The following is a 27,994-nucleotide window of genomic DNA, read 5'->3' on the forward strand; positions in this document are numbered from 1 at the left end:
CAGTCAATGATTTAGTCAGTTATGTTCCCTCTCACCCGGCTCTCACAGAGTCACAGCTGAACGGTATATAGAAACTGACATAGGAGCTCTTTCATAACTTACATTCCACATGAGAGCGCACAGAGGGGGAGGGGCACAAAAGAGAGGGTATGGTCTAAGTTTCTGAGTCTGCTCTGTAAAGGCCTGAAAGAAGATGAGCAACTTTTGTTTCACACCATATAAGACTTCTGTAAAACTAAATCCTAATGTTTGGCTAATACTTATTTTTTTTTTTTTTGTTACAGTGTGCAGATTATACTCTCCTTGAAGTACCTTGATACTTCCCATTTTTCAAGAGTATTTTTTGATTTGTATTTATGTTATCACGATAATATTTTGGCATTTTGCTTAATACATGTTATTCATCAAAAGAATCTTAAACCAGAAATAAGTACTTATTTACTTTAATCACTTTGGTCACCATGGCAGAGGAGGTCAGTATTCATCTCCTTCATCATCGTCCCCCATGTTGTCTGCACCAACCTCTTCATAATCCTTCTCCAGGGCAGCCATATCTTCTCTGGCCTCTGAGAACTCTCCCTCCTCCATTCCCTCTCCAACATACCAGTGGACAAAGGCTCTCTTGGCATACATGAGGTCAAACTTGTGGTCGAGACGGGCCCAGGCCTCAGCGATGGCGGTGGTGTTGCTCAGCATGCACACAGCCCTCTGCACCTTGGCCAAGTCTCCTCCAGGAACCACAGTTGGAGGCTGGTAGTTGATTCCCACCTTGAAGCCAGTTGGGCACCAGTCCACAAACTGGATGGTGCTTTTGGTTTTAATAGCAGCAATGGCGGAGTTGACATCTTTGGGCACCACATCACCACGATACAGCAGACAGCAGGCCATGTATTTACCATGACGAGGATCACACTTCACCATCTGATTGGCCGGCTCAAAGCAGGTGTTGGTGATGTCAGCAACAGACAGTTGCTCGTGGTAGGCTTTCTCGGCGGAGATGACCGGGGCATAGGTGGCCAGGGGGAAGTGGATACGAGGGTAGGGCACCAAGTTGGTCTGGAACTCTGTAAGGTCAACATTCAGGGCTCCATCAAAGCGAAGAGAGGCTGTGATTGAAGACACAATCTGGCTGATTAGGCGGTTAAGGTTAGTGTACGATGGGCGTTCAATGTCCAGGTTTCTGCGGCAGATGTCGTAGATGGCCTCATTGTCCACCATGAAGGCACAGTCGGAGTGCTCCAGGGTGGTGTGGGTTGTCAGGATGGAGTTGTAAGGCTCCACCACAGCTGTGGAGACCTGGGGGGCTGGGTAGATGGCAAATTCAAGCTTAGATTTTTTACCATAATCAACAGAGAGTCTCTCCATCAGCAGAGAGGTGAAACCTGAGCCGGTTCCGCCACCAAAGGAGTGGAAGATGAGAAATCCCTGCAGGCCAGTGCACTGGTCAGCCTGAAAAAAATGTGAACATCACTTAGTCTAAAACAAAAACAACAAGGTTAATAGAAGAAACATGTTCATGCATTCACACCATTTTGCGAGTCCTGTCCAGAACCAGATCAATGATCTCCTTGCCAATTGTGTAGTGTCCTCGGGCGTAGTTGTTGGCAGCGTCTTCTTTTCCTGTAATCAGCTGTTCAGGGTGGAACAGCTGACGATAAGTTCCTGTGCGTACCTCATCTGGAGAATTAAACAAGGATATAGATCAAATACTAATTGAGTGAATGATCCAAAAGGGTCACTTTTATCTTGCTTTAAAAACGTTTTTTTAATGGCAAAAGAAAATGGTGTCTTGCTGTCATAGTGTTTAACTTCCATTCATATGTGCGTAATATTGTAAAGAACGGAAGATGATATTTCAGATGTGCTTTTTTTTATTTTACATTTTTACTTTAGTATTTTTTTAAATTAAAATGCAAAAATGCAGAAATCAGTACTAATACAACATACAGCTTTGTTAAAACAAACATTACATCATGCATACAACTAGCCAAAATGCAAAATGCTATGAGCTTTTATAACAGTCACTGACCAATTACAGTAGGTTCCAGGTCGACAAAGATTGCTCTGGGAACGTGCTTTCCTGCCCCTGTTTCGCTAAAGAAGGTGCTGAATGAGTCATCTCCTCCTCCAATCGTCTTTTCAGTGGGCAACTGTCCATCTGGTTGGATCCCATGTTCCAGACAATACAGCTCCCAACATGCATTGCCAATTTGAGTCCCAGCTTGGCCCACATGGATGGAGATACATTCACGCTGCAAAGAGTAGGCATCATTGTTCCGTTTCCATTGTGTCTACTTCCAGCACTTCGGCTACACATAATTCTTTCTGGAAATCTAGTTTGCATGATAAAGACTTAAAATACAATATTTCACTCTGATTGTAAAACAAACTTGATTTTAAACACAATGTATCTATCTCACAATTTCTTTCTGAATAATGTTCACTTCCAGTAAGTTTGTCACTACAGTAGCAAACAACATCTTACCATAGCTTATCTCTTCTCCAACAGTCAGGTATCAGAAAGAAGATGTAGTCCTGGAGACAGCTGTGTTACTCTGCTTTTTTATAGGCAACCTGCAGCTTAAGGTGAACAGTGATTTGATCTGCGTTGTAATGGGAGAACCTTCTGATGAAACTAGGATAAGATCACTCATTTGACAGAAGTACGTACAATGCCAAAGGAGGTCACCACCCTATTCATTGTGTGAGAGTATTGCAAGGGGTGTGTATGTGAACCTGCTGCTTCAAAAAAAAAAAAAAAAAAGATAGGCAGATGAGAGAAAAGGTAACAATGCAGTTTCACATGGCATTTTGTAATGCATGACTTTATCGGCTTTTGACACAAAGAATAACTGCTTTCACTGAGGTTTTTGTAAGTTAAAACATTTATAAACATTAAATGAATGTGTCCTTTATAAAAACACACTTGAAAAATTGGAGCATGGTGGAAATGGTAAATGGAGTTACGCTTGAACAGTGCTTTTCTACTCTGACTACTCAAAACAACTTTACACCGTAGATCACACCAACTTATTCACAAACAAATAGCAGAGGCTGCTATTTAAGTAACCACCAGACGTAATTAATCCTATTCATACACATTAATATGCCACCAACGAAGAAGCAGGAGCAACTTGGGGTTAGGTGTCTTGACCAAGGATACATGTGGCTGCAGGAGCTGGGAATCAAATCCTCGACTTTCCAGTTGACGGATGATCAACTGTTGCACAGTTATTAACACTTATTCACTAAGATATAATAAATAAAAAAAAATATTTTATTGTAACACTGACTCGAATATGTAACTTTCCATCAGCTGATGAAAAGTACTGATAAATAGATGGTAAACACTGGTTGAAGACTTTGCAGAGGCCATTAATTGTATTTTGCTTGTGATTACATTGAAACGAAGCAAAAACAGTAATCTTGATCAGATTAGAGGATTCCTTTCTTAGGAAAAAAAACATTTGTACACATATCCATAACATGCAAGTCCCAATATGTGGCGTTATTGTATCCACATTTTTTATGACAATGTGTTTCAAATGTAAACGACCATCATCTTAACACAGAACACTGAACTTCCTGAAGTGAGAACATAATAATAAAATCAACTACATTGTTCAGTCACCTCTTTCTCACACGTTTGTCTTGACTTCAAATGAAAAATCAACGTTTCTAAAGCTGCACACTATATGTGAAACCTGTATGCTGTGTTTGCTGCTCAAAATCACGAGAGAGAGAAACAGAATAGGGAACCGCCTCAACAGGAATCGGCTGATTGAAGGGAGTAAACGCCTGCTCAGATGGTTTTATAGTATGCAACATAAAAGTCAACCACAGAGACAGTGTTTGATAAGGGACAAAAGGTTTTGGTCTTTTTAAAATTCTATGCCCAGAAAGCTTTTTATATATAACAGGTTGTATTGTTTAATGTTTCTCAATTCTCAAAGTAAGTTTCAGTCGGTAGGCAGAAGAGCAGCTGTCTTTTTACAGTTAACAGGGCTATGCTGATGATACAGTATCGTGGCCCAAAGGTAAAACACTCTGTGATATTAACAAACTAGTTAAACTACTTTTTACAACAGCTGCAAGCATCATGGCCATTTTGGAGTTGTTGATTTAGTGTAATCTCTTGTTTGAGGTTAAACCACGTTTCAAACAATGGCACCTTCATTCACAAATGTTGTGGAGCCTTTCTCTGCTCTGACAACATTCAAAACCTTCAACCCACCAAACAAAAAACAGAGACTTGTTGAAGTAAAAAATAAATTAGCCAACACTGAAGAACTGTCATGCTTACTGATGTCTGTTGGCAGCAAGCATAGACATATACTGCAGCGTCTACTGCTCATATTCATTTTAAGGTCAGCTTCTCTCCTGAGGCGGTGGGATTTAATATTACCAAATCTAAACAATGGTGTCAGTTTCACATCATATAAACACAAAGAACACAAAGAACTATTGAGTGAATGGAAGGCAATGTCATGGCAATGAAAACATTTTTCTTCTTTTCATATTGTTGATTATCTGCTGTACCTGCTGTGTGTTTTCTTATGGAGAAGATTGGGATGTTAATAACATTGAAGACGTGGACATATTTTTACCAAATGTATTTGTCTGGTTTATTTTCTATATAGGCTGTAAAATGTCACTGGGAAAGGCTCCCCCTTGTCTTATTCAATGTGCTCTGCCTGCCCTCAAAGGTGTCGATTCACAAAGCTTTGTCCAAATTCTATTGTTTCACAATATAGGTCCCCACGGCAAAACTTTTTTGACCTATTTAGATAACGAAAAAGGGAAAAGGACAAACAAAAGGGGGGAAAAAAGAGATGAAGAGATAGTTTGCATCGCTGAGAGTTAATAGGAAGTGTGGGATAAAAAAAGCTTTGAGTAATATTACAAATAAAAGGTTTACACAGGAAGACAGTTAGGCTAATTGCAGAGAGACAAGAAAAGTCTTTGTAGGACTACACTGAAGTGGTGAAAAAATATCTGCTTTAGTCACAGGGACTCTTCCTCACATGGACTTTTTGCATGTTTTACTCATTTAGTGGATCATTGTTTGGCAACAGTGACCTCTAGCTTTCAAATGGCTTCAATGCAGGTGTTATGCAGAGAAATGCATGCACCTCCCAGGACACGGCAAAATACATTTTGCAGACACAATTTCAATTTCTGCCAAATTGGGCATGTATACCCTTAAAATACGTTGCTGCCTTATTTTGCGTCCATCCTTAAATTTACATGACACTTCAGAGTCAACGTCTGTTTGCAAGTCGTATGCTAGTAAAAATGCATTTTCTATTGAGTCTACTGAGTTATCTGAGATGAATAAAATACACTTCACAGATCTGTCCCATGAAATAAGACTAATACGGCTTCTAAAACTTCCGCAATGTGCGTGCAATTCTTGGTAGGGATGCATTTCTTGACGTAACACCGGTAAGGCCAGTGAAATTACAGTCTGAATTAGATTACTGTTATGGATGGCATAAAAGCATGTCAAACACGCTTAAAAGATCTGAGTGACTGCTTGTGTGACAACTGGCAACACGACCAAATGAAATTGGCATGTTTGGACCTTGAAATCATAACACATGCTTATTATCTCAGTAGCCTGGTGGCTATTTATTGACATAATAATATGTAATTTCTATTCATTTTCTTTCGGCTACGTCGATCGTTGTTTCTGAGTTTGTCCTAAAAATTAAGAGTTGTCTTCAAAAGTGACTTAATTACAGGTTGTATATTTTATTTGTCTTTAACTGTGCAGAAACTTAACTGCTCTTGTAGATACACCTACTTTTTTTTGCCATTGCATAGCCTCACCAAGGAATAACACAATGACGAACTTCATACAATAAGCTCATGCAAAAACGTTGCTTGCGCAATCACGGAGCGTGTTCGCGTCAGAGTTAGGGGGGCGTGGTCTGCAGAGTATAGCGCGACAGCTCCTCGCCCACCTGACATTACTTACTCACTCGGACCACATTGACGGCGGTTGTGAGAAGCCACTGACTGACAACTTCAAATTCAGCTAAAATCGGTTTTGTTTTTTCTTTCCAAGGACTTTCTACTAAGAAGCTACAATGGTGAGATTGTTTTTTTCTTAGTTTCAGTTGGAGTGAACTCTTCATTCAAAACAATAATCATGTATCCGCTTTATCTGAGTGTAGCCTACATTTCTGATTAACAATCAAGTTCACGTCTTGCGTCAAGGAGTATTGATTATTTTAAGGTGTTAAAAAAAACCATGTCAGATTGAAGTTGCGACGCAGGGACTCTGCTGCGCTCCTGGAGCAGCGCTCACATATCAGAAATAGACCCAAAGACTGGCAGTAAAGCTGAGTTGGCGGCTGGCCTGGAAGAGCAGGTGCTGATGATTAGTCGAGGTTTTCGACACATCAGGAAAAACAAACATCTGAGTAAATACCTGATAATGCTCTTTTCGTCGTAAGATTCTGAAACTGCAGTTCAGATAGTTATCTTTAAGTCAATTGTCTCGGGTGTGGAATACAGCTATACTGCAGGTCCAGTAAGGAATTAAGGTGTGTCTCGTAAAAAAAAAAACTAACAACATGTCAGCACAGATTGAGTCAGCCAGCTCCCTCAGGGCGGAAGCGTTTTCCCCCCTAAATTCAAACAGTCATGAATAAGTTGTAAAAGTGACTGATATGTCTCAGACTGGGCTAACCAACAAAGCAGAAGTTGTTTGCTTACAGTAAAAGGAAAGTCACATGCTGGCCATAGTGAAATCGGACTAAAAGCTTATCCCTGCAACATGAAGTTCATTGTTATAACTGTGTGTTATTATGTTCCAGGAGCAGGAACTATCCCCTAAACATATCTTTGTACTGTTTGCATAGTAGTATAAACACAGCTTGTTAGCATTACTGTTTATGCAGACCAAACTGTATCATTGTGTACATAAGGCAGTATACCCGCCCTGATCAAACAATTCTGATCACTCCCTTAGTTCCTAAATTGTTAAGTGTGCCATAACATAAAGCATCAGACAGAGTTAAACAACTGTTACTTATGCTGTTCAAGGACCTAACATTATCACAAGGGTGAAACTATAACAGACAACAGGATCATAATTCACATGGCACCTCCACTCCCAGGAAGGTATTTTTTTTAATTGGCATAATCCAGGCTTGGAGCACAATGGGGTGCATGTCCTGCTCAATTAAAAGACGTCACATCCGAATTCGTCATGATGGATTTGAATGAAAGGAGAGGCTTTAAAGAAAGCATCAATGTGGTCAAGAAATAACACGTCTGCAAACCGGTTACTTCACGTTGTGTGTGAAGGCAAATGGAAATCCTGTTCTGCCTCGCCTGTTTGCCTATGGCCCTGGGACGTTCTCAGTCTTAGCCTGACTGACCTCTTGTCTTTGCACATTTAAAAAGGACATAAAGGGGGACACATCTCAAAAAGTCAGCCAGTAGGGGCTTATCATGCTGGTCCACATCAATTGAGTTGGTATGGGCGAAGGCCATGAATCAAATGGTTATTAGGATCAATAGTGTTCATATTTGACCAGGAATATCCTCAACAAATTTGATGGCATTATGGGATTTAGACTACAGCCTTAATTCTTGTAATCTTTTTTTGTACTTCAAGAACTCAGCAGGGTGAAGACCCTTCTGAGGTTCAGTGGAAGAGTAGGATTTCAGCCAAAGTATATTTAGCTACATACATGACAAGGCGTGGAAAATGATTAAATCATGATCTATCCTCGTCTTTGTTTATGGTAAATTAAGTCTATAATATACGCAGCATATGATGTGAGAGATGTAGAATCTTTCTGTTTCTGCTTCGCTTTCAATCTTTCTGTCTCAGTCTGTTGTAGTTAGGCCGTTACACGTTGACAAAACTGGATTCTCAAGTCTGTTTTGGTGAAACTCAGACATGCTGTTGTTTTTGTTATCCAGACCACACCCTGACAGGTTCTTGAGACAAGAAGAGTTTGGTATTTGACAGTACACCGTCTTAACTCGTGGTAATTTACTCATACGTTACGGAATGAAGAGCAACATCCCAACATCCAAATTGCAACATTATGTCATTAAAAACAGTTTTCTTTAACATAGATTATTTCACATTATTCATAAATGACCTTTCTGCTTATTTCAGAAAGTTTTGCGCTTATCAGGTGTAAAATTCAACTCAGCAATGACCACTATTTTGGAGCCTGCCAGTCGGTGTTTACTGAAACAGCCAGCCTCTGCTGCCTGGTGTCAGGTTAGCTGTAGGAACCTTAAAATAGCTGCTGCACAGAGCTCTGCTAACCTGGAAACCCATGGTCACCTCTGCTTTGCATAGATTCTGGTAGTGCATGAAGGAAAGCTAAAAATAAACGTTTGACCTACATAGATTGAGACAAAGTTAAAAACAAACTGTGTCCAGCTATAGGCTGCCCTCCATTTCTCAGCCACCAGTACCTTTCCTTGTCTTTCTTGTCATTAAGAAGGGGAAAGGTGGGGGAAGGATTTATTTATATAACTGTAACAGACTGCCATGTAGCAAGAGGGGATTTAAATTATGTCAAAGGTTTTCACTGCAGTATGAAGTTAAACCAGGTAGGACAAGATTTTTGAGTTCAAGATCCATAAAAATTCTTCACCTACATTCAAAAGAAAAAGTGTTCCCTGTTTATAAAAAAGGAAATGTGAAAACATGAGAAACATAAAATAAAATAAAAAACTGTACTTAATTAAAAAAATCACATTTTGTGAATTTGATATTTTGCAGTTTCTCAGTAAACAACATTAAGAGTCACTTTTTGATGACACGCTAATGAATGTTTGTGCTAGAAGAGGACGGTGATGGATTCATGCTCCTGTACTGTACATTTTACATCATTACTCTGGAAAGCCCGTTAAAAACAGATGAAGGAATATACTAATCAGTCAGGAATGTATGCCTCCTGGCTAATGCCATTCTGGACAATAGTTTCTTTGATTCAAAATCTGTCGAAAATCCAGCATGTGACAAAAACGTTTAACGATTTTCTTTGTTTCCTACAATGGTCCAATGATATCACATATGTTGCAAAACACTTAAGTATAAAAAGAATAATACATTCTCTTCGGGTTGATGAATATTTATGGGACTCCCATTGCCCATACTTGTTTTGAGCCTCAGGCAGTTCCAAATACATCTGTTGTGCTCAACCAAGTACAAGGAAAAGGTAATTGACTTCGATTGTGATCTCTGTTGCTTTTTTCACCTTCGTAAAAGTCGCTTTTTTTTTAAGATGATCAGACAAGAGCAAAAGTCATCTTAGATTTAAAGACCTCATCAGATACAACACAGCTAAGCATTAAAAGTATTGACTATCCCAAATCTTTAAAAAAAAAAATGAATGTTATCCTCTTGCACATACAAACTGTTTTCAATCGGAAAACATTTCTGAAAAAAGAATACTGAAGGGAGAGGCCCATGGTAACACCACAATACATGTAAATCTTGCAGCTACAATAATATTGAGTGCAATGTTTAATTATATTAAAGGCCAAATCCTTATTCTTGGAATGAACCAATAAAATGTTCATTTCAGGTAAAGTACAGTGCTTTGTTATAGAAGTCATAGTTTCTTTTATAACTTGGGTGATCTTAGGAGTAAAGGGTTAAATGCCAAGTTGTTCTATGAGGTTGAACTCCATTTCAGGGAGCCTTGCTCAAACAGTCACATGAGATCTACTGACCTCAAATACCTCAAATAACTTTCTTCAACCTTTTGGAAGGAGTTTGTAAAATGTGCAATTGAATTCTTTCAACTGCAGGAATGGTAAATGTGATCAAAATCAATGGCAACAATCCGGTGATTAGAATATTCCGTCCTTATGTGGTCCCTGTTTCACCACCTTGAATCTTTTTCCTGCCCCTTTTTTAAACTTCTCTTTTTTCCTTCTCTTCCAGCGTGAATGTATCTCTGTCCACGTAGGCCAGGCTGGCGTCCAGATGGGGAACACCTGCTGGGAGCTTTACTGTCTGGAACACGGCATCCAGCCGGATGGTCACATGCCCACCAAGACTACGGAAGCAAAGGACGACTCCTTCACCACCTTCTTCAGTGAGACTGGAGCTGGAAAATATGTTCCCCGGGCCATCTTTGTTGACCTGGAACCCACTGTCATTGGTCAGTAGTTGAATTGTATTAAATGTAAAAAAATTTATTAAACACTATCCATGTCAAAATAATCCCGTTGTCAATGCATGACAAACATTTCATGTGAAAATGTATAGAAGCTACATCTAAATATGTTCCAACAAGCTGTGACTAGCCTAAAAACATTTGAGTTGTTACTCAATGTTTGGAGAATATTTATATTTTACTTTTGTGTACCATTTGCCAACCATACTACTTCAACAGACTTCTTTACATTAAAGGGAAATTAAATTCGATTTTTTGTAGATTAACTATATATTATTAATTATCATCAAAAAGTGAACATGTATGCATATAACATCATTGGAGCATTAACATGGTTTGGCTGGGCTATTGTTCACATGTATTTCTTCAAAAACTTTGGGATCATTCCTTCAGTAAACGTATTTGTCTTGATCACTGTCATTCTCTAGATGAGGTACGCACAGGGACGTACCGCCAACTCTTTCACCCTGAACAACTGATCTCAGGAAAAGAAGATGCAGCTAACAACTATGCCCGTGGACACTACACCATCGGCAAGGAGATCATTGACTCTGTCCTCGATAGAATCCGTAAACTGGTAAGACAACAGGAGCAAGTCCATTTTTGCATGTTAAGCAGGGCTCCATCGAGTTAGCCTGTTATTTTTCTGAAACCTTAAACTGGCACAGACTTGAACCCAGACCTGACATCACATTACATTTGACTTCTTTTCTTGTATCTTTAGGCTGATCAATGCACAGGACTCCAAGGATTCCTTGTCTTCCACTCCTTTGGTGGGGGAACCGGCTCAGGTTTCACCTCTCTGCTGATGGAGAGACTCTCTGTTGACTTTGGTAAAAAGTCTAAGCTTGAATTTGCCATCTACCCAGCCCCCCAGGTCTCCACAGCTGTGGTGGAGCCTTACAACTCCATCCTGACAACCCACACCACCCTGGAGCACTCCGACTGTGCCTTCATGGTGGACAATGAGGCCATCTACGACATCTGCCGCAGAAACCTGGACATTGAACGCCCATCGTACACTAACCTTAACCGCCTAATCAGCCAGATTGTGTCTTCAATCACAGCCTCTCTTCGCTTTGATGGAGCCCTGAATGTTGACCTTACAGAGTTCCAGACCAACTTGGTGCCCTACCCTCGCATCCACTTCCCCCTGGCCACCTATGCCCCGGTCATCTCCGCCGAGAAAGCCTACCACGAGCAACTGTCTGTTGCTGAGATCACAAATGCCTGCTTTGAGCCGGCCAATCAGATGGTGAAGTGTGATCCTCGTCATGGTAAATACATGGCCTGCTGTCTGCTGTATCGTGGTGATGTGGTGCCCAAAGATGTTAATGTTGCCATTGCTGCCATCAAAACCAAACGCACCATCCAGTTTGTGGACTGGTGCCCAACTGGCTTCAAGGTGGGAATCAACTACCAGCCTCCAACTGTGGTTCCTGGAGGAGACTTGGCCAAGGTGCAGAGGGCTGTGTGCATGCTGAGCAACACCACCGCCATCGCTGAGGCCTGGGCCCGTCTCGACCACAAGTTTGACCTCATGTATGCCAAGAGAGCCTTTGTCCACTGGTATGTTGGGGAGGGAATGGAGGAGGGAGAGTTCTCAGAGGCCAGAGAAGATATGGCTGCCCTGGAGAAGGATTATGAAGAAGTTGGGATCGACTCTTTTGAAGAAGATGAAGAAGGGGAGGAATATTAGACATGCTTAGTTTTCATTTGCAAATTGTCTACAGGGACTTAAGGGTCTATTTATTTAACAAATCATCTTTGAATAATAGATCATATTTTCAATTCTAAAAAAAAAAGTTGTTTTTATTTTCCTTTTTAAATGACATTTGTAGTACCTATCTGAAGTGGTTTCTTGTGCCTTCAGAATCATTATTTTTTTGACCATCTTTTGTGACCATTTATAAAAGTTTATTGATTAGTTTTATCAGTACGATAAATTGTTTAAGAACCCAATTTTTCTAAGTTGAAAAACTGTGTTGTTGCTCAATAAAACTTTCTCCTATTCTGCCTTTATTGTCTTTGTAAGAATAAATCTGTTCATTTGGGATATTTGCTAAGACCCTGTTTATGGCATAAGAATTTGCAAAAACTTGGATTCAATATCAGTACCAGCCACCAGGATTTTCCCCTTCAACCTGTAGCCAGTCAGCAACTGGCTGTCAGCCAGTTCCCAGGCAAAAAGAGAGAGCCCCCATCTTCAGATACATTCCACTGTAAACACGCCCATGTGTCTGATTGCATTGTGTCCAATAGATGGCGCTTCCCTCACAAGAACACATCAACCTGCAGTATTATTGAGCTGAATTTATGGTCATTTAAACTCAGACATTACTGAATCCTATTACATCTGCTGCTGTTGACATAGTTATATTCTGTGATTTTCTTCATATTCATGACTTATAAACTCTACAATAACTTCAATTTTAATGTGCAAAACGTACATTTAGACGTACTTCTTTGTGAGCATTGCTTACATGTTAAAATAGGTTGTTAAATAACAATGAAAGAGTTCCTCTAAATGAGCTCACTGACAAGGCATCTGGTTGTCAGACATCACTTTCACTGACACACGGATAAATAAATCCACTCAGTCAACAAGTATAGCCTAATCTCAACCTTGGGTGCTTCTCACTTCCCTTATATGCATCGAGTGTTTTACAGTCTATGATCGAGTGTCCTCAAAGGTGTCTCCTCCACTTGAGTCTTAGTCCCGCCCATCAGAGATTCATGGAGAGACGAGAAAATGAGGCAGAGGAGAGAGAACGAGGAAATCAGTTTTAAGAGACATGAGACGTCCTTTCCTCGACAGCGTCATGTCAAGCAACATCAGCTGATTAATTCAGCCGTCAGTCAGCTTTAACTGCTGTTTATATCCGCATAAATACACAATATTATGTCTCATCAAATACAGTTACAGTGTTCAGTCTCTTTACCTGATAGCAAACACCTGAGGAACAACCTGCAATCTGCTTCAAAACAAAGGGACAATTTCTATTGACAAAAAGATTTTTGTATTGAATTGTCTATTTGTTATTATTATCATCATATAGTTTTGACTTAGCCTATAGCCTGTATTTTAACAATGAACTCTGTGTTTTATAAATATAGATGTATGTGCCAGGAACACTGGAAATAATGAATTGGTTTTTAAATGATGACACTTCATGAAGATAATTAAGTGTGAATGTAAAACGTGTTTGTGACTGACAACTCCCTCTTCAACTGTCATCCTCATCAGACATTCAGACAGTCTGAGGGATCATGAATAGAAAATGAAGGATGTATAGAAGTTATAGAGCTTCATATTTGGTTGTTAATCTTCATGTCAGACTCTTCTTAATCCCAGCTCTCCACAGACGCTCCGTTTAGCGTCTTTTTAATGTCTTTTCTCAGGTATTAAACTCTGCTCATGTGGAGAACTTTCACTGAAGTCTGATCCGCTTCAGCATCCAATCAGTGAGCGATATACGAGGAGGGGGCGTGTCCGTCAGTAATAAGACTTCTCATGTCTCCTCCGTCATTGCTCCTTGGATCCCCTCCTCTCTCCTCAGTTCACTGTAAAAGCTTTTTGGACAATCCTTAACATAAAGGGTCTAAAACTACTTCCGGTTCAGCCGAAGAGCGAGGAGATTGCAAATAAGGTTGCCCTGTGTTGTTTTCTCTGTCTATGATTTGATAGCGCCCCCTGGTGGACGTAGATGCCAAGAGACGCATTGTCAAGAGGGCAGAGGAAGCGATGGTTGTGTAACTAAAAAGCGAACAAGTCTGTTTTTTTCTTCTGAAAGGTTCCGCCAGCCAGGTTAAAATGGCAACACGCTGGGGAATATGTAGTGCAGGTAAAATAAGTCATGACTTCTTGGTTGCTTTGTGCACCCTGTCTCCAGAAGACCACAAGGTAATCGTCAATGTTTTTCGAGTTGTTTCTTTTTTGGCGTGCAAATGTTTAACGTTGTAGAGAAACACATTTTTTGTGTTCTCTCCGGGTCAGTTATGTCATCAACAGTTCAGAGCTTTGCCATTTATGTTCTTGTATGATTAAAGTCATGTCAGAGCAGAAACTTGAGCAGAAAGTCAGATCCACAGAGTTGCTCTTGGGGCAAAGTGTTTTTTTTTGCTCTGTGTGAACTTTTGATTTCTAAACGTGCATGCACTAAATCACTGCTGCATTATTTTTGTCCTCAGGTAGTGGCTGTTGCAGCGAGGAACCTGCAACATGCTGAAGAATTTGCCAAAAAGCACAACATCCCTCGAGCGTATGGGAGTTATGATGAGTTGGCTAAAAACCCAGACATTGGTGGGTTCCTGTGTCAGCAGTAAACAATTATAAATGAATGTTTGACTTTAAGCGTTCACAGAAGATCAGCCATTTACAAACTACTGGATTATTCATTCCAGACTTTGATCATGAACAATACTTAATTTTCCCCTTTACATTCCAGATGTGGTTTACATTGGCACTGTCCATCCATACCACCTGACCACTGGCAAACTCTTTATGAAGGCCAAGAAGAATGTACTGATTGAGAAACCTCTCGCAATGAATTCAAGGGAGGTGCAGGAACTGATCTCTGCAGCCCAAGACAACAGTGTTTTTCTCATGGAGGTATAAACATTTCTTTTTTTTAAGCTGTCGCTGTGCACTGTCCATATTTTCAAAATAATAATGTGTTTCCTCTCAGGCAGTTTGGACACGCTTCTTTCCAGTATCCCTTGAAGTAAAGAGACTATTGGGCCAGGGTGAAGTGGGTGATGTTCAGATGGTGAGGGTAGATCTCGGGGCTCCACTTACCCACATCCCTCGTATGGCTGAGAAGGAGTTAGGAGGGGGGGCGCTCCTGGACCTGGGCATCTACTGTCTGCAGTTTGTCTTCATGGTTTTTAACGGGGAGAGGCCCGAGTCCATCCAAGCCACGGGACACTGCATAGACACAGGTGATAGGCTTGTATCATAATGTTTCATGGACTATACACTATTTATATGGTTACTCTAACAAATAGACTCTTCTCTTTAAAGTGTCCTCTATAAAATACATCACAATTCACTTCCAGGATTGTCAAGGCTGTTTCGTACGTGTTTTGTCCAGGTGTTGATGGAACAGCAGTTTTGGTCCTTAAATTCTCAGGAAACAGACTGGCTGTTTGTACTTGTTCTATCACTATGATGCTCACATGTGATGCTGTCATCTCTGGAACCAAAGGCACCATAAAGGTAAGCAGTGGTAAGATGTACGCAAAGAAAATTTGAAACCTCTCCATACGGGACCAAATAACACAGATTAATTGACAAGCAAGTCAGAGTTCTTTATGGCTTCATCGTGACTGTCGGTTTAACTCTTTGTGCAAGTTACATGCTACCTTTTTCAACACCAGTTACCCAACCACATGTGGTGCCCCACAACCTTGGAGGTGAATGGGAAAGAGATGCGATTCCCCCTGCCAGAGGCTGCCATGCCACTAAACTTCACCAACAGCACAGGTCTAAGATACGAAGCTGAGGAGGTCCGCCAGTGTCTGCTGAAAGGTACAAGATTCTGTATTGCATTAAGAGAATGCTCTTCTGTCAGGTCAAGTGTGATTTTGAGTGTTTAAACTTTCTACGTGGACATGCATGACTATTAAATGATGTATTCTAAGATTTTCCCTTGTTATGGTTTTCTTTTGTCATTACTTTTCCCTTCAGGACTAAAGGAGAGTCCAGGGATGCCATGGGCTCACTCCAGCCTGATAGCAAATGTTATAGATGAGGCCAGAAGACAACTGGGAGTGACATATGACCAGGACAACATCCAGTGATGTCTCCTTAGCCACAGTTAGAGAACAGACCTTTGCCTCAACATTGAGAAGGACCAAATCATAATAATTAAAGTTTCATATTACAAGAAAATAATTTGAAAACTTTTCTGCATGCATGCGTAAATGTTCATGCATGCGAGTCAGTGGGCAATAAAGGAACAAAATAAACGCTTTGTCGTAGTCATAAGCCATGAGAGCAAACCAGTTAAATTAATGGCATGATTTTTTAAGTCTATTGTCAGTCTGTGCTTGCCTCTACTGTGTGCCTGTGTGCGTGTCAGAATGTTATCTAAGAAAATAAATGCTTATTGACATGGTTCAAGTAATCTTTTGATTCCTGTATGATGTTTTTTCTCTTAATTTTTTAGTTTACTGTACAATTTTTTGTTTGTTACAAAAAGGAAAGTGAATGTCAAAGTGCTACATTGTCATATTGCTTTGTTTGTCATATTGCATTTCTTACATCAAGTACAAAAATGATCTTGAAGGACTTTTTGTGCAGACACTCACAATAAAGTGCACATAAGTAAATCCTCAATAAAAAAAATCCCATTTGGACCAAATTTTTATATGATTCATTAGAAGTACAAAGACACTTTTAAAGTTTTTCTTTGTTTCCTTTAGGAATGTATCAATAATAGTCCCTGCTGAATCTAAAAATAGAACTATCGTTTCCTGTTACTTATCGTTTCCACCTGTATTGGCTCATAGCTGGTCTTTTTTGCCATTGATGCTGTTTATATTTCCTGTTTTTTGGAGCTATTGTAACACCCAAATTTCCCCCATTGGAGGATCAATAAAGATTATCCTTATCCTTACAATGTAAAAAAGAGACATACATATGAAGACATGTTAAACCATGGGGTTACATGTCAGACTTGTTCTCGGTTGTGTGACTTTTTGTCACTATAATTACTGAAGGAAAATGTAGAGTCATTCAATAGCCTAAATATGGGCTTGGCGCCATAGGTTGAATTTTAATTTCATTGATGCAATTCAGGAGAAATATGGCTGCTGGCCCCCTCTCCTAAATCTGCAAAGTAAAACACTTGAATAAGGCAATTCTCTCTCAAAAAACATTTCAGTAGAAGTAAAGATAATTATTAACTAAAATGTTGAATTAAATAGTTGAAGGAAAGATAACGTCCACCTGCTTCAAGTTGTAAGTGAAAATTCTTACGGTTCAAAATACAGACCTTGATGGTCGGTATCATAGACTGTATCCAAGAGGCATCAGCGCCATCTGCTGTTCACAGACAGAGGTGTTAAAGCTCTGTGCCCCCACCCCAGTGGTCCGACCCTGAAATCGGACGAGGCTACTTTATGAGTAAAAAATACAATTAAAAAACATTCTCCACATGTTGACGTTAAAATCTAAGATTTGGCCTATCTACTTATTTTCAACGATACATCTGAAACAAACAAACCATGGGTGCAGAGTAGCCTAGTAGTAGTAGTAAATGGACCGTTTTACCGAATTGGTTCAAAGTGAGGATGGAAATATTTTGAATAAAAAAAATAAAAAAAAATTGAGAAAAATCATTTGAGGAGGATTGGGGACAGCTACTTCACCATAGACAGTGCCATATAAATGGTGATTTTGTATTCATTTAGCTTATCACTTTCTCAGTTGATGCCCTGGGTTTAAATAGATCATAATCTCAGTATCAATGTCTGAATACTTCATTGTTTTGTTAAACCTTTTTTTTTGTAATGGGACTGCACGTTGAACTAATTCAGTAGAAGGCCCCAAATACACTGACATGGTTTGTATGGTACAACAGTAAATGTACTGTAATGTGTTTGACATTACACACGCTGCATAATATCGTTTTTACTGGTTGCTCAGCAACTGCACAGACGCTTTTTACAGTTCCGGAAGTGCGTGGCTAAGAGGAAATATGGCGCACAGAAGAGCAGAGACACCGATAGTATTTATTTTATCAACCTATTCCCTTTCCTCACTCTTTTTAACCATTCTGGTGTCTTTTGCATTATTTGAAACAGTGGTCAGTGACAACGCGTTCAGTGCCAGTCATACAGCCGGTTTATCCATCACAGCCGCCAGAGATCTGCGGTAAGTTTGTGATGCGTGAAGTTACTGTTTGCTAGCTGCTGGATGCTAACACAGGAGTGGTTACAGTGATGGAGGAGTACGTTTGTTCAATCTTAAAGGTTATGCATGCACCCGACTTGACTATAAGCTCAAGACACACTCCGTCATTTAAAGCTGTTCCTGTCCTTGACAGCTGGTGCTGTGCAATGAGTGCAAAGTGAAAGTGTATCACACCTAACGCAATGAAAATATCTGCCAATTTAAGGACTTTTTGTTTCTGTGCATCCATACAATATTTGCTAACCTTATTCTTATTATATTTGCAAAACGCTTGACTTGAAGAAGATTTCGGCAAACACATTATTCATTAACATCCATTTATACGCTTTAGTAGTGTCCTTCATCTGACTGTAAAATTGTAATCTGAGATGAGGCTACTCTTTGCTGTTTTCGTTTTTTTTTCTGTCACGTCTGCCTGAACTCACGTTTTAGCCCTGCAGTCTTGGTGCGAGGTAGAGAGATGTCCTGTCGTCGGACTCCATTTAAAAAGAAGAGCCATGCAGTCTCTGTCTACCTACAGCCCTAACATATTTCCTCATCACTGTATTCAAGTGAATTTTGGCGTGTTTTCCACCAGTATAGTGAAAATAATGTCATCTCTTCACCCTTACAGCATATTGTCTGACAGTGGAATTGTTTTGTTGTTAATAACACATTTATAAAAGGTGGCATATTTAGGTTATTGGTGTATTACTGGATGTACTTATGTACTTATTAAATTCATTGTAAGCTATTGAAGTGATGGCCCATCATCTCAGATGTATTCATATGATCTGACATTTTGTGACACATTATTAGTTAATTATAGAAAGATTTCAAGATTTGTTTGTCCAAAGTGGTATGAGTTTGTTATTGTTTTACTGCGATAGGCTATCACATCAAGTGAGCAGATGATACCTCACATTTATCATTTCATTAAGGTTGACTATTGTTTACTGTGATCAGTTTCAACTTCACCTTTTTATTACTTAATATTATCCGGAAAGAAAAATAAAAAGATTTGCAGCAGGCTTCAAGACACGACAGGTACACAAAGGCAAACGTCCAACGCTCAAGTGAAAACAAAGGTACCTGAACCATGCAGCCTGGTCCAGAGACTGAAACAGTTCAGACACATAAAGGGCACTAAGTCAATAAAGTGCTATACAGTATGTAGTTACAATACATAATTAAGGTGAAATAGATGAGTGAAAAATAAGTAATCAATAAATAATCAGAAATACAATCTAAAACCTGTCTTACCAACATATACATAAAACATCACAGATGAAGCTTTTTAATAGCAACAGGATGAAAAGAATCTTGTTTTGGTTCGAGGCCTTCTGTAACGACAGCCAGAAGAAAGCAGATTGAACTCAGCATATGTAGTATGGGCACTTATCGATTTATTGGGCCTTACTGATGATGACGTGCTTACTGTCAGTGTCCTGCAGCTGAGCTCGCTGCATCCAAATCCCCTTGTTTGCAGCTTTGACCTGCCTTGCTGCTCTGTCCTCAATGGACATTTTAAGTTAAGACAACCGAAGCGTGCCACAGTGCAGCATGTCAGGGCACTTAAGACACCGCACGTCTGAACTTGTTTATTAATTGGATTTTAATTTTCATATTTGATATATGCTTTATTAATCCCCCTTGTGGGGGTTCGGTGCCTTGCTCATGGACACCTCAGCAGGTGGTCTGGCACCTCTCCAGCTACCGGACCAATTTCCATGTTTTGGTCCGAATCGGGACTTGAACCCTCCTGTTCCCAACCCTCTTGATATTTAAGTTTTGTCTGTGCAGTTTCAGACTGAAGACTTTTTCTCATTTCAACATAAGCTGAGTTTTATGCACACCTTCTACAAACAGCCTCTTCTCCCCACAAGCAGACTTTTCAGCTCCTTGGTGATCCGTGCCTTGTTATTAGGATAGGAAACCACCAGATCAGACCACGTTAGATAACCACAAACACAACCGAGTATTTCAAGCAGTAAAATCAGAATGGAGAGAGAGAGAGAGAGAGCGCGCTGAGTTAAATAACTTCATCGCACTGGGCCCAGGTGTGATGAGTTACTCTAATTAATGAGCTGCAATGAGACCACAGGTTAGAGCAGTGACAATGCACTTAACGAAGACTTTGTTGCTGCCGTGTTTCCCGCCTTCTCAGATACCTTTTGTATGACGTGAACCCCCCGGAGGGTTTCAACCTGCGGAGGGATGTCTATATCCGCATGGCCTCCTTGGTGAAGACTCTGAGGAAGGATGGGGACGACTGGGTGTTGGTGCTCCCACCATGGGGTCGCCTGTACCACTGGCAGAGCCCCAACATCCACCAGATGCGCATCCCGTGGGGAGAGTTCTTCAGCCTCACCAGCCTGCAGGCCAACATCCCTGTCATTGAGTATGAGGAGTTTATTGCAGGTGAGCTTTTTATTTTGGTTACTCCCAACGAGAGTTTAATTTATTGTATTTTCGGTTCGCCAAGTGCAGTTACCACTTCTTTCTTAAGTCGTTCAAACTGATTTTCCCTTAAGCTCTGAATTATTTGTAATATTATTTGTCTGTGTGTTTTTTTTCCTGGCGTTTAGAGAATGGAGGCCCATTCATAGACCAGGTTCTGGTTCTGCAAAACTACGCCGAGGGATGGACTGATGGGAAATGGGAGGAAAAAGTAGATGAGCGGCCATGCATTGAGAAGATGATGTACTCCAAAGATAAACAGGGATACTACAGGTAATAATCCAAACAACAAGAGCCATTTAAACTGTAAGTGCAACCATAAAGATTTCATTTATACAGTACCTTTGATTAAAGCAAATCTGTCACTAGACTGATACCTGCTGAATCAAGGGGTTACCAAATGTTCTTTGTTTTTCACCTTGTTAAAGAAAGAATGTGCGACATTTTACCCATAAATGTAGCCTTTATAATCAGCCAGTTATATCCTCTGTTAATGTCTCTCTGAGTCATGACTGTCGACAATGAGTGAAAAGCACGAGCCCCGCAGGCTGTGTTGCTGTTGGATCCATGTTTACATGGGCAGGACGTCGGACTCTTCCACCGTACTTACGTATGAAAGCTGTTTACGTCAAGGGCTAGAGGAAAGAAGAGTAACATACTCACTGCTTATTGTGATGTCACGTAGGCGTTTTAGGCTCATCGTCATTGCGTGTCAGTTTACATGCAATGTGAAGCTACGCGCTAACTACAGTGTGCTAATGTTAGCCTGCTAACACATCAGTGCAGGGCAGAGGCAATTGCAGCTCCAGCCATGGACAATTTTGTCCACCGTTTGCACTAAACCCCTTCATGTGAACGTGAGGGGAGGGGGGGGGGGGGGGGGGGTGGAGGTGTGTGACAGGTTTAATGCTGGTGCTCAATGGCGACATCTACTGGGTCAAAAAGTCACACATTCTTCCTTTAATTGCTCCATCATGAAAAAGGTTATGGTAGTTAAGAAGTAGTGTCAGAAGACGGTTTGACACTATAGATTGGAAACAGAAGGTAAGGGGAAGAAGATCTACTTCAGACAGTTGTGATTTTACTCACAGTATTTCTGTTTTAATGGTATTCATCCCTACCTCTATAATGGATCTTGTTTTGTTTGGTTGTTTCCCAGGGGCTGGTTTTGGGGCTTCGAGGAGACGAGGGCTCGAAATGTAACATGTATATCAGCCCAAGGCCACGCTTCTATCATGGCGCCTGCACTTCAGAAAAACATCACAGTGACGTGAGTCTACAGATCAAAAACATGATGTAGCCACCACTGACGTTCATACATGAGTTGACTGATCTGAAGATGTGTAAATCCCTTACAGCAGCTAAAATGTGTGTGTTGCAGATAACATGATTGTATGATCCTCAAGCTTTTATTGAGCTTGACTACTCTTCTGAGTTCTGATCCTGCACTCTAGCAAGCTACTTTTCCTTTTTAGGGCACTATTATTATTCCTTATTCTATTATAGGCTGTTTAACAAAAAGCCAGACTCTTTCACAGAATGCCATCATTTGTATCGAAAAATCATCATGGTGCTTTAAATATTCACAAACTTAGCCTCAGTTTGGTTGGTTTATAAAAAATATAAAAAACTCATACCTTCTCTTCATCATCTGATAAATCAGGACATTTTATAGTTACCCGTCGCATTATGTTTTCCAGCCTTTCCTGTCTCCTCTTTCTAACATCCACTTATTTTGAAACAATCTTATGTTTATTTTTAACCTCTTCGCAGACTTTTTGGACCTTACTGCACCGCAACAATAGTGTCCCCTTCTCCTCAGAAATCTGAGTTAAGCTCTCTTCAGTGTTTAGAATCTGAACTGCAGTACCCACTTTCAACACTAGGTGTCAGGGTTACATATTGCTCCTTTAAACCTTCTTTAGAAACCATTTTCTCTGCGAAGTATATCTTGAGGGTTTGTATGGCACAGTGTTTTCTTGTCTGTTTTTTTCTCTCTTAAAAAAATACACTGAAAGTATGAAATCAGGTAACAAGATTTTTTTTTTACGTAACTTTTTTTAGAAACATTCTTTACTCTGGAGAAGATAGAAGTGTCCACTCAAGTCGACATGATGCAACACTACAATGCAAAAAACCAGATATGTATTTATTTTTTTAATGAATATAGATTTAAGTTTAGAAGATATACACAGCATTGAGCACTGTCTTTTGAAACACATTGAATAAAACCAACAGATAAAATATTGCAAATATTGCAAATGATCGTTTAAGAATAAAAATCAGTTCATTTGCAGACAAAAAGTGACTCCATCAATTCCTGAACAACACATTCCTGAACGACATAGCATTTCTGCCTTTTTCGTCAGCCATCTTCGATTTTCAGGACATTTTTTTGGTACACTTGGAGTCCACTGTAATGTCTGACGTGAAAACAGTTCCATCAAAACCTGTGCACGTCGCCGAAAACAGTGTTTGAGTAGCCGGCCACCGTAGACCGGTAAAACCAGTAAGACCAGTATGACCAGTGAAAGGGTTGAGAGATTCGAATAAAGAGTGACCTTTTGCCAGAATGACAGAAAGATTAAAGCCACATTGAATGTTTGAATATGAAGAGACTGAGCGTGAAATGTTGTGCTTTTTTAAATAGTATAGCAATAGCATTATTATTCTACTGACTGAATTATTATGGTTGTAAGACAGCACATGGTACTAAATTAAATGCTTGTTAACATATCTTTTTTAAAATGTTTTATTTTTTTTACATCAGATAAAAAGTGTAGCTAAGTAACTAGACAGCATGTGACTTAAATGAGCCTGTCTAGACACCTCACTGTTCATATGTTTCTTGAAGTGTCAGCTCGTAGAAAAGCAGCTGAAGAATTCAGCAAACATCCTCTTTGCTTCTTCGTTTTGAAAAGCCCTGAAATTTGATCGGACTCCATCATTGTTTAAGAGCGGGTATAACTTACAGTGTGTTCTTTAAGAGCCTGTTACACTGTCAGGGATTAACGAGTTTGTAAAACTGATATTTTACAGTTCCGTTATGCTTGATCGGGCAGAGACTCTTCTCCATGATCACTACGCTGGGAAGGATTACTGGGATGTAAGTCAAGTAATGAGCTGACATTTTTTAACTTTTCTGCAATGCTGGTGTCTACTTTCTCAAAGCTAAAGGTCAGTAGACGTTAAAACAATGCTCTTCTTTAACAAGAGGATGACTTGTTATTGAATGAAATATTTAATCCATGACTTGAACGCGCATCTACTTGTTTGAAATCTGACATGGCACCTCTGGAAATGTGTTTGTTTGGTGTTAGACCCGCCGCAGTATGGTTTTTGCCAAGCACCTGCGACTCATAGGAGATGACTTCAGAGCAAAGTACCTGAACTCTTCGGACGACAGAGACCACACGGTTTACAGTGAGGATTGGACTCGCATGAAAGTGAGTCAGAGTGTCTGAATGTGACCTGAATACTTTGGTTGTTTTAAAGGTGTGGTAGAAGTGTTGACGGTCACATTGGGGCGGCGGTAGCTCAGGCCGAAGGGACTGTGGTTGGGAACCAGAGGGTCGCCGGTTGATGTCCCAAAGCGTACAACGATATGGAAGTTGGTCTGGTAGCTGGAGAGTTGCCAAAGCACTGCCGAGGTGCCCTTGAGCAAGGCACCCACCAGCTCAGGGGGCGTCTCCTGTGGGCTGCCACTGCGCTCTGACATCTGTCCATTAAACACAATTAATAATGGTAATTAAGTTGTGTTTTTGGATGTGTGTGATTCAGGCCTGTGTGTGTGAGGAGCCTGTCTCTAAAATAACAGTGTGAACAAGGATTTCTCCTCAGGGATGAATAAAGTATATACAGTTACAAAAAGAAAAAAAAATTATCAGAACTTCCTCTATTTACACTATGTTTAAAGCAGAAAGTTTTTCCCCTCACTTTTTTCAGAATTTCTGGAATTCCTTGAGTTTATCACATCCACAATTCAGATCCAGCAATGAGTTCTCGATAGCTGTTGGCTTTCTTGTAACATTGGTTTTAAAAGCTTGCTCATACAATGTAGGCAAACACATTATGTGACAGCAGTAAGGCCTTTTTCAGCTCAAGAATCATTTTTTGTTGTTTGAAATATTCCGAAAAACTTTCACTCTTTATTTTTGAGTCAGCATTTGTTTATTTGAACAATTCTTATAGATCATAGATTTGCCCCTTTTATTCTGACGACACTATTTTAATTCAGCCGTGTATAAAGTTGTTGTATCTGATCAGAAATAATTGGGGCCTCTTTTGTCTTTTATATCTCTCTCAGGCAAAGCTGGGCTCTGCTAAAGGTGGTCCGTATCTTGGAGTCCATTTGCGCAGGAAGGACTTCATCTGGGGCCACCGAGAGGATGTACCCAGCCTGAAGGGGGCTGTCAAAAAAATGCGCAGCTTGATGAAGAAGCACAAACTACACACTGTGTTTGTTGCTACAGACGCAGACGGGGACGGTATGGACACATCAGCACATTCAGAAAAACGTCATTGTTCATTATTTTATCACCCGGAGACGACGAGAAAAAGTTTTTTTTAATATTCTCAAATCAACTTTATTTTCGTTGAACTTCAAACATGCAAGCATGCGGCCCAAATGCGGCCGCAAGCATGCGGCTTGTTTGAAGCTTATGAATGTATTGTTTTAAAGGTTAGTACATTGACTACCAATCTTAAATGCACACAATAAGCTGAGACATTAGTTTGATGATGGTAATACTGTAACACCTAAATGTAGTAGAAGCATATCAAAAACCTCTGAACCACTATAACGGCCTTCTTATCGTGTGTCATCTGTGCAATTTGTAGAACTGAAGGAGTTGAAAAAGCTGTTGCCAGAAATGTTAAGGTTCGAGCCTTCCCCAGAGGATCTGGAGCTCCTGAAAGACGGAGGAGTGGCCATCATTGACCAGTGGATATGTGCACATGCGAGGTAAACTAGATTTAATGGTGAAGCTAAATCCAAATTGAGATGTTCATTATTATGAACATTATTAAATTATCATACAAGTGTGTCAAAACAAGTCCTCAAATGAATCTGACCTGTCATCTGTCATGTGTGACGATGAATTACATAAATGTTTTTATAAAGAATAATGAGTTAATGAGTCATCGCATTGAACGCTGATGCTAACTATTTGTATCGCTAAATTACTCAGTTATTTTCAGAAGCTTTGTCGCCTGCCATTGGGAAATGTTCAACTTGAAAAACTGGTCAGGGTGTGTGCACATGTTGCTTACATGTTTTTGAACCATCGAAAGTAGAGTTGGAGTACCTCTTGCATGACTGTCTACTTTTGCGATGATTTTATTTGGGTTATTTAATTATTAATTCCTTTTTTTTTTTTCTTCTAGCTATTTTATTGGTACATCAGTATCTACCTTCTCTTTCCGGATCCATGAAGAGAGGGAGATCCTGGGTTTTGACCCCAAAATGACATACAATCGTTTCTGTGGTGACACTGAGAAAGAATGTGAACAACCAACACACTGGAAAATAATCTATTGATGTGACCTCTGACTTATCTGACACACGCAAGTGCCAATAGCAGTGTTAAAAGGGACATTTATCTGAATTCTATGAGATTTCTTGACTATTTTACCGTCTATTTTCTACATTTTATGGTTGAAGAGTTGTGCAATCCGGTCTGTTTGAGACCACTGTGACTGAACCTTTCGAACAAAAAGCCAAGACTGTGCTGCCACCAAACGTGTTACTGAAACGTTTCAATTGAATCTTGAAATATTTTGTAGGTTGTGTGTTGAGAAGTTCCTCCCTCGTGTCTGCCTGTTAAATGTGTCTCGTGACTGAAACAGATTGTGTCGTATGATTATACATGATGCATTTTGTGAGATTCAAAGCTGTTAAGCCTCTAAACTTTTGATCAATAGATATTATTCTTCTTAAAAAAACACAGACGTATGAAGTTGCCCTTAGAGGTCAGACCACAAGCACAGTATGAAGATGCATTTTTAATTTAAAGAGGGCTTTGCTGTAATGAGGAATATGTCTACCTGTGGTTATCTGCTTTTTTTAACTAAAAAACAAACAAACATGTTGCCCTTTGTTTTTAGACACATTTTGGTTATTTTTCATTTTGCATAACTTGTTCTTGAAGTACTCTGAACGTTCATTTATTTTGCTTTTATATAATTCCATTTTTCTGCCTTTGCTTGCACATTGTTTTACTTCTTAGAGTGTCATTGCATCTAATTATAGATCAGTTGGTTAGCATGTGTCTTTTTTTTTTTTTGGACACGTGAACCTCGACAAAGGCAGGGAAACTTATAAAACACACTGCACAATAGCACTCCATCTAATACATCTTAGTTGAGGACTTGTTACAGAGAATAGCTTTGTCTGTTGTTTTTCAGTTTATGTGGAATATCTTTTTATATGCTCTTTTGATTGTTGTATGCAGTGGCAGTATTATTTTTGTTATTTGGGAAACAATCAATTGTTTTCAATTGATTTCACTACAATCAATGATGTTTAAAGAACATTTGTCCTCTCATTTATTTCATGAACTCTATGCTGTGCATTATATGGAAATCATAATAGTGTGATCACCAGTGATACAAAGATTTGAAATGCCTCTGATGACCCACTGTGTTCAGCCAGACATGAAGCTGTTATCTTAAAAAAAACATTTTTTTTCGATCCTGAGGATGATGTCCACCTTTTGATCTTGTATGCGTATTATCTCAAGACTGTGTTTGTACAACTGATGTGTACTTTTGTTGTTGAATAAAAGTTTTACGCTGAATTAAAATGGTTTAGAAAACAATTTTGTGAAATAACACATTTGTGTTTTAATGTGATAGATATGCCTGTAAAGATTTAACCATCACATACCCAGACTTCAAGCGACGTGCTATGGACCTGCCTTAAAATAAATTTGACTTTGGTTGTACTTCTTAGAAAGCCCAGCCAAGTTGGGTTAGGTGACAGTTAGGTGAAATTCTTTAGACAGAAACACCAGTAGGTTTTGCCTTGTAGGTAATGTATACAGCACAGAAAAAGTCATTCCCATCATCAAATAGGAGGATTTGTTTCTCACCCTAAAGTTCCAAATAGTTTAGTGAGTTCTCTTTTTTAAGTGTTAAGCTATGTAAAAAAAATTACCAGTAAATGTTCTACTTAAAACACCTGACAGATGATGGTGAGGGTTTCATGTTTGTGAAAGAACACTCCAACAGGAGGTCCTCGCTCTAAGTTGAAAATGATGAGGTGAATGACTGAGAACAATCTGGTATTTGCAGAAAAGTCAAATCAAACTTCAACATAGTCTGTTATTGACGAAAACTTCACTTCTTGCAGACCTATATATTCCTGTAATTATAGTTTTTAAGATTCAGTCTTTGAGTGTGACACTTGCTTATCAGTTTAAGTTTTGTTTGTTCATTCTTTTTACATAGTCACAAGATGTGCAGCTCCTTA

General features: G+C 39.7%; 4 protein-coding genes across 4 annotated transcripts; 3 read left to right on the plus strand and 1 right to left on the minus strand.

Annotated features, from left to right (window-relative positions):
* Positions 1 to 254: 254 nt before the first annotated feature.
* LOC306832537 (tubulin alpha chain-like) lies at positions 255 to 2,504 on the minus strand. The gene is made up of 4 exons (XM_079357298.1): positions 2,486 to 2,504; positions 2,030 to 2,252; positions 1,529 to 1,677; positions 255 to 1,449 (listed from the first exon to the last, which is right to left on the minus strand). Exons 1-4 carry the CDS (start codon positions 2,486 to 2,488, stop codon positions 475 to 477), a joined length of 1,350 nt encoding a protein of 449 aa, XP_079213424.1. The 5' UTR covers positions 2,489 to 2,504; the 3' UTR covers positions 255 to 474.
* A 3,432-nt stretch (positions 2,505 to 5,936) lies between these two features.
* On the plus strand, positions 5,937 to 12,178 carry LOC306832454 (tubulin alpha chain-like). The gene is made up of 4 exons (XM_079357141.1): positions 5,937 to 6,095; positions 9,932 to 10,151; positions 10,595 to 10,743; positions 10,891 to 12,178. Exons 1-4 carry the CDS (start codon positions 6,093 to 6,095, stop codon positions 11,863 to 11,865), a joined length of 1,347 nt encoding a protein of 448 aa, XP_079213267.1. The 5' UTR covers positions 5,937 to 6,092; the 3' UTR covers positions 11,866 to 12,178.
* A 1,541-nt stretch (positions 12,179 to 13,719) lies between these two features.
* Positions 13,720 to 16,294, plus strand: LOC306832538 (trans-1,2-dihydrobenzene-1,2-diol dehydrogenase-like). The gene is made up of 8 exons (XM_079357299.1): positions 13,720 to 13,873; positions 13,939 to 14,070; positions 14,358 to 14,469; positions 14,615 to 14,778; positions 14,855 to 15,107; positions 15,260 to 15,384; positions 15,546 to 15,696; positions 15,856 to 16,294. Exons 2-8 carry the CDS (start codon positions 13,981 to 13,983, stop codon positions 15,966 to 15,968), a joined length of 1,008 nt encoding a protein of 335 aa, XP_079213425.1. The 5' UTR covers positions 13,720 to 13,873; positions 13,939 to 13,980; the 3' UTR covers positions 15,969 to 16,294.
* Positions 16,295 to 17,823: 1,529 nt separating this feature from the next.
* Positions 17,824 to 27,326, plus strand: pofut2 (protein O-fucosyltransferase 2). Its single transcript, XM_079357872.1, has 9 exons — positions 17,824 to 18,045; positions 20,231 to 20,484; positions 20,652 to 20,796; positions 21,683 to 21,793; positions 23,563 to 23,629; positions 23,844 to 23,969; positions 24,830 to 25,010; positions 25,363 to 25,486; positions 25,909 to 27,326. The coding sequence occupies exons 1-9, from the start codon at positions 17,870 to 17,872 to the stop codon at positions 26,060 to 26,062; spliced, it is 1,338 nt and encodes a 445-aa protein (XP_079213998.1). The 5' UTR covers positions 17,824 to 17,869; the 3' UTR covers positions 26,063 to 27,326.
* The last annotated feature ends 668 nt before the right edge of the window (positions 27,327 to 27,994 follow it).

Source organism: Symphodus melops (assembly GCF_947650265.1).
Source record: "Symphodus melops genome assembly, chromosome: 12".
Taxonomy (NCBI): domain Eukaryota; kingdom Metazoa; phylum Chordata; class Actinopteri; order Labriformes; family Labridae; genus Symphodus; species Symphodus melops.

Bases quoted from the DNA above. Each gene is read 5' to 3' on its own strand.
- LOC306832538 (XM_079357299.1), top strand. From the start codon at position 13,981: ATGGCAACACGCTGGGGAATATGTAGTGCAGGTAAAATAAGTCATGAC. The intron at 14,779-14,854 runs GTATAAACATTT...GTTTCCTCTCAG, and splicing joins ACAGTGTTTTTCTCATGGAG to GCAGTTTGGACACGCTTCTT. The intron at 15,108-15,259 runs GTGATAGGCTTG...TGTTTTGTCCAG, and splicing joins GGGACACTGCATAGACACAG to GTGTTGATGGAACAGCAGTT.
- pofut2 (XM_079357872.1), top strand. From the start codon at position 17,870: ATGGCGCACAGAAGAGCAGAGACACCGATAGTATTTATTTTATCAACC. The intron at 23,970-24,829 runs GTGAGTCAGAGT...TATCTCTCTCAG, and splicing joins AGGATTGGACTCGCATGAAA to GCAAAGCTGGGCTCTGCTAA. The intron at 25,487-25,908 runs GTAAACTAGATT...TTTTTCTTCTAG, and splicing joins TGGATATGTGCACATGCGAG to CTATTTTATTGGTACATCAG.
- LOC306832537 (XM_079357298.1), bottom strand. The intron at 1,678-2,029 runs GTCAGTGACTGT...TTAATTCTCCAG, and splicing joins CCTGGAACCTACTGTAATTG to ATGAGGTACGCACAGGAACT. The intron at 1,450-1,528 runs GTGTGAATGCAT...CATTTTTTTCAG, and splicing joins TGGACAGGACTCGCAAAATG to GCTGACCAGTGCACTGGCCT.
- LOC306832454 (XM_079357141.1), top strand. The intron at 10,152-10,594 runs GTCAGTAGTTGA...GTCATTCTCTAG, and splicing joins CCTGGAACCCACTGTCATTG to ATGAGGTACGCACAGGGACG. The intron at 10,744-10,890 runs GTAAGACAACAG...TTGTATCTTTAG, and splicing joins TCGATAGAATCCGTAAACTG to GCTGATCAATGCACAGGACT.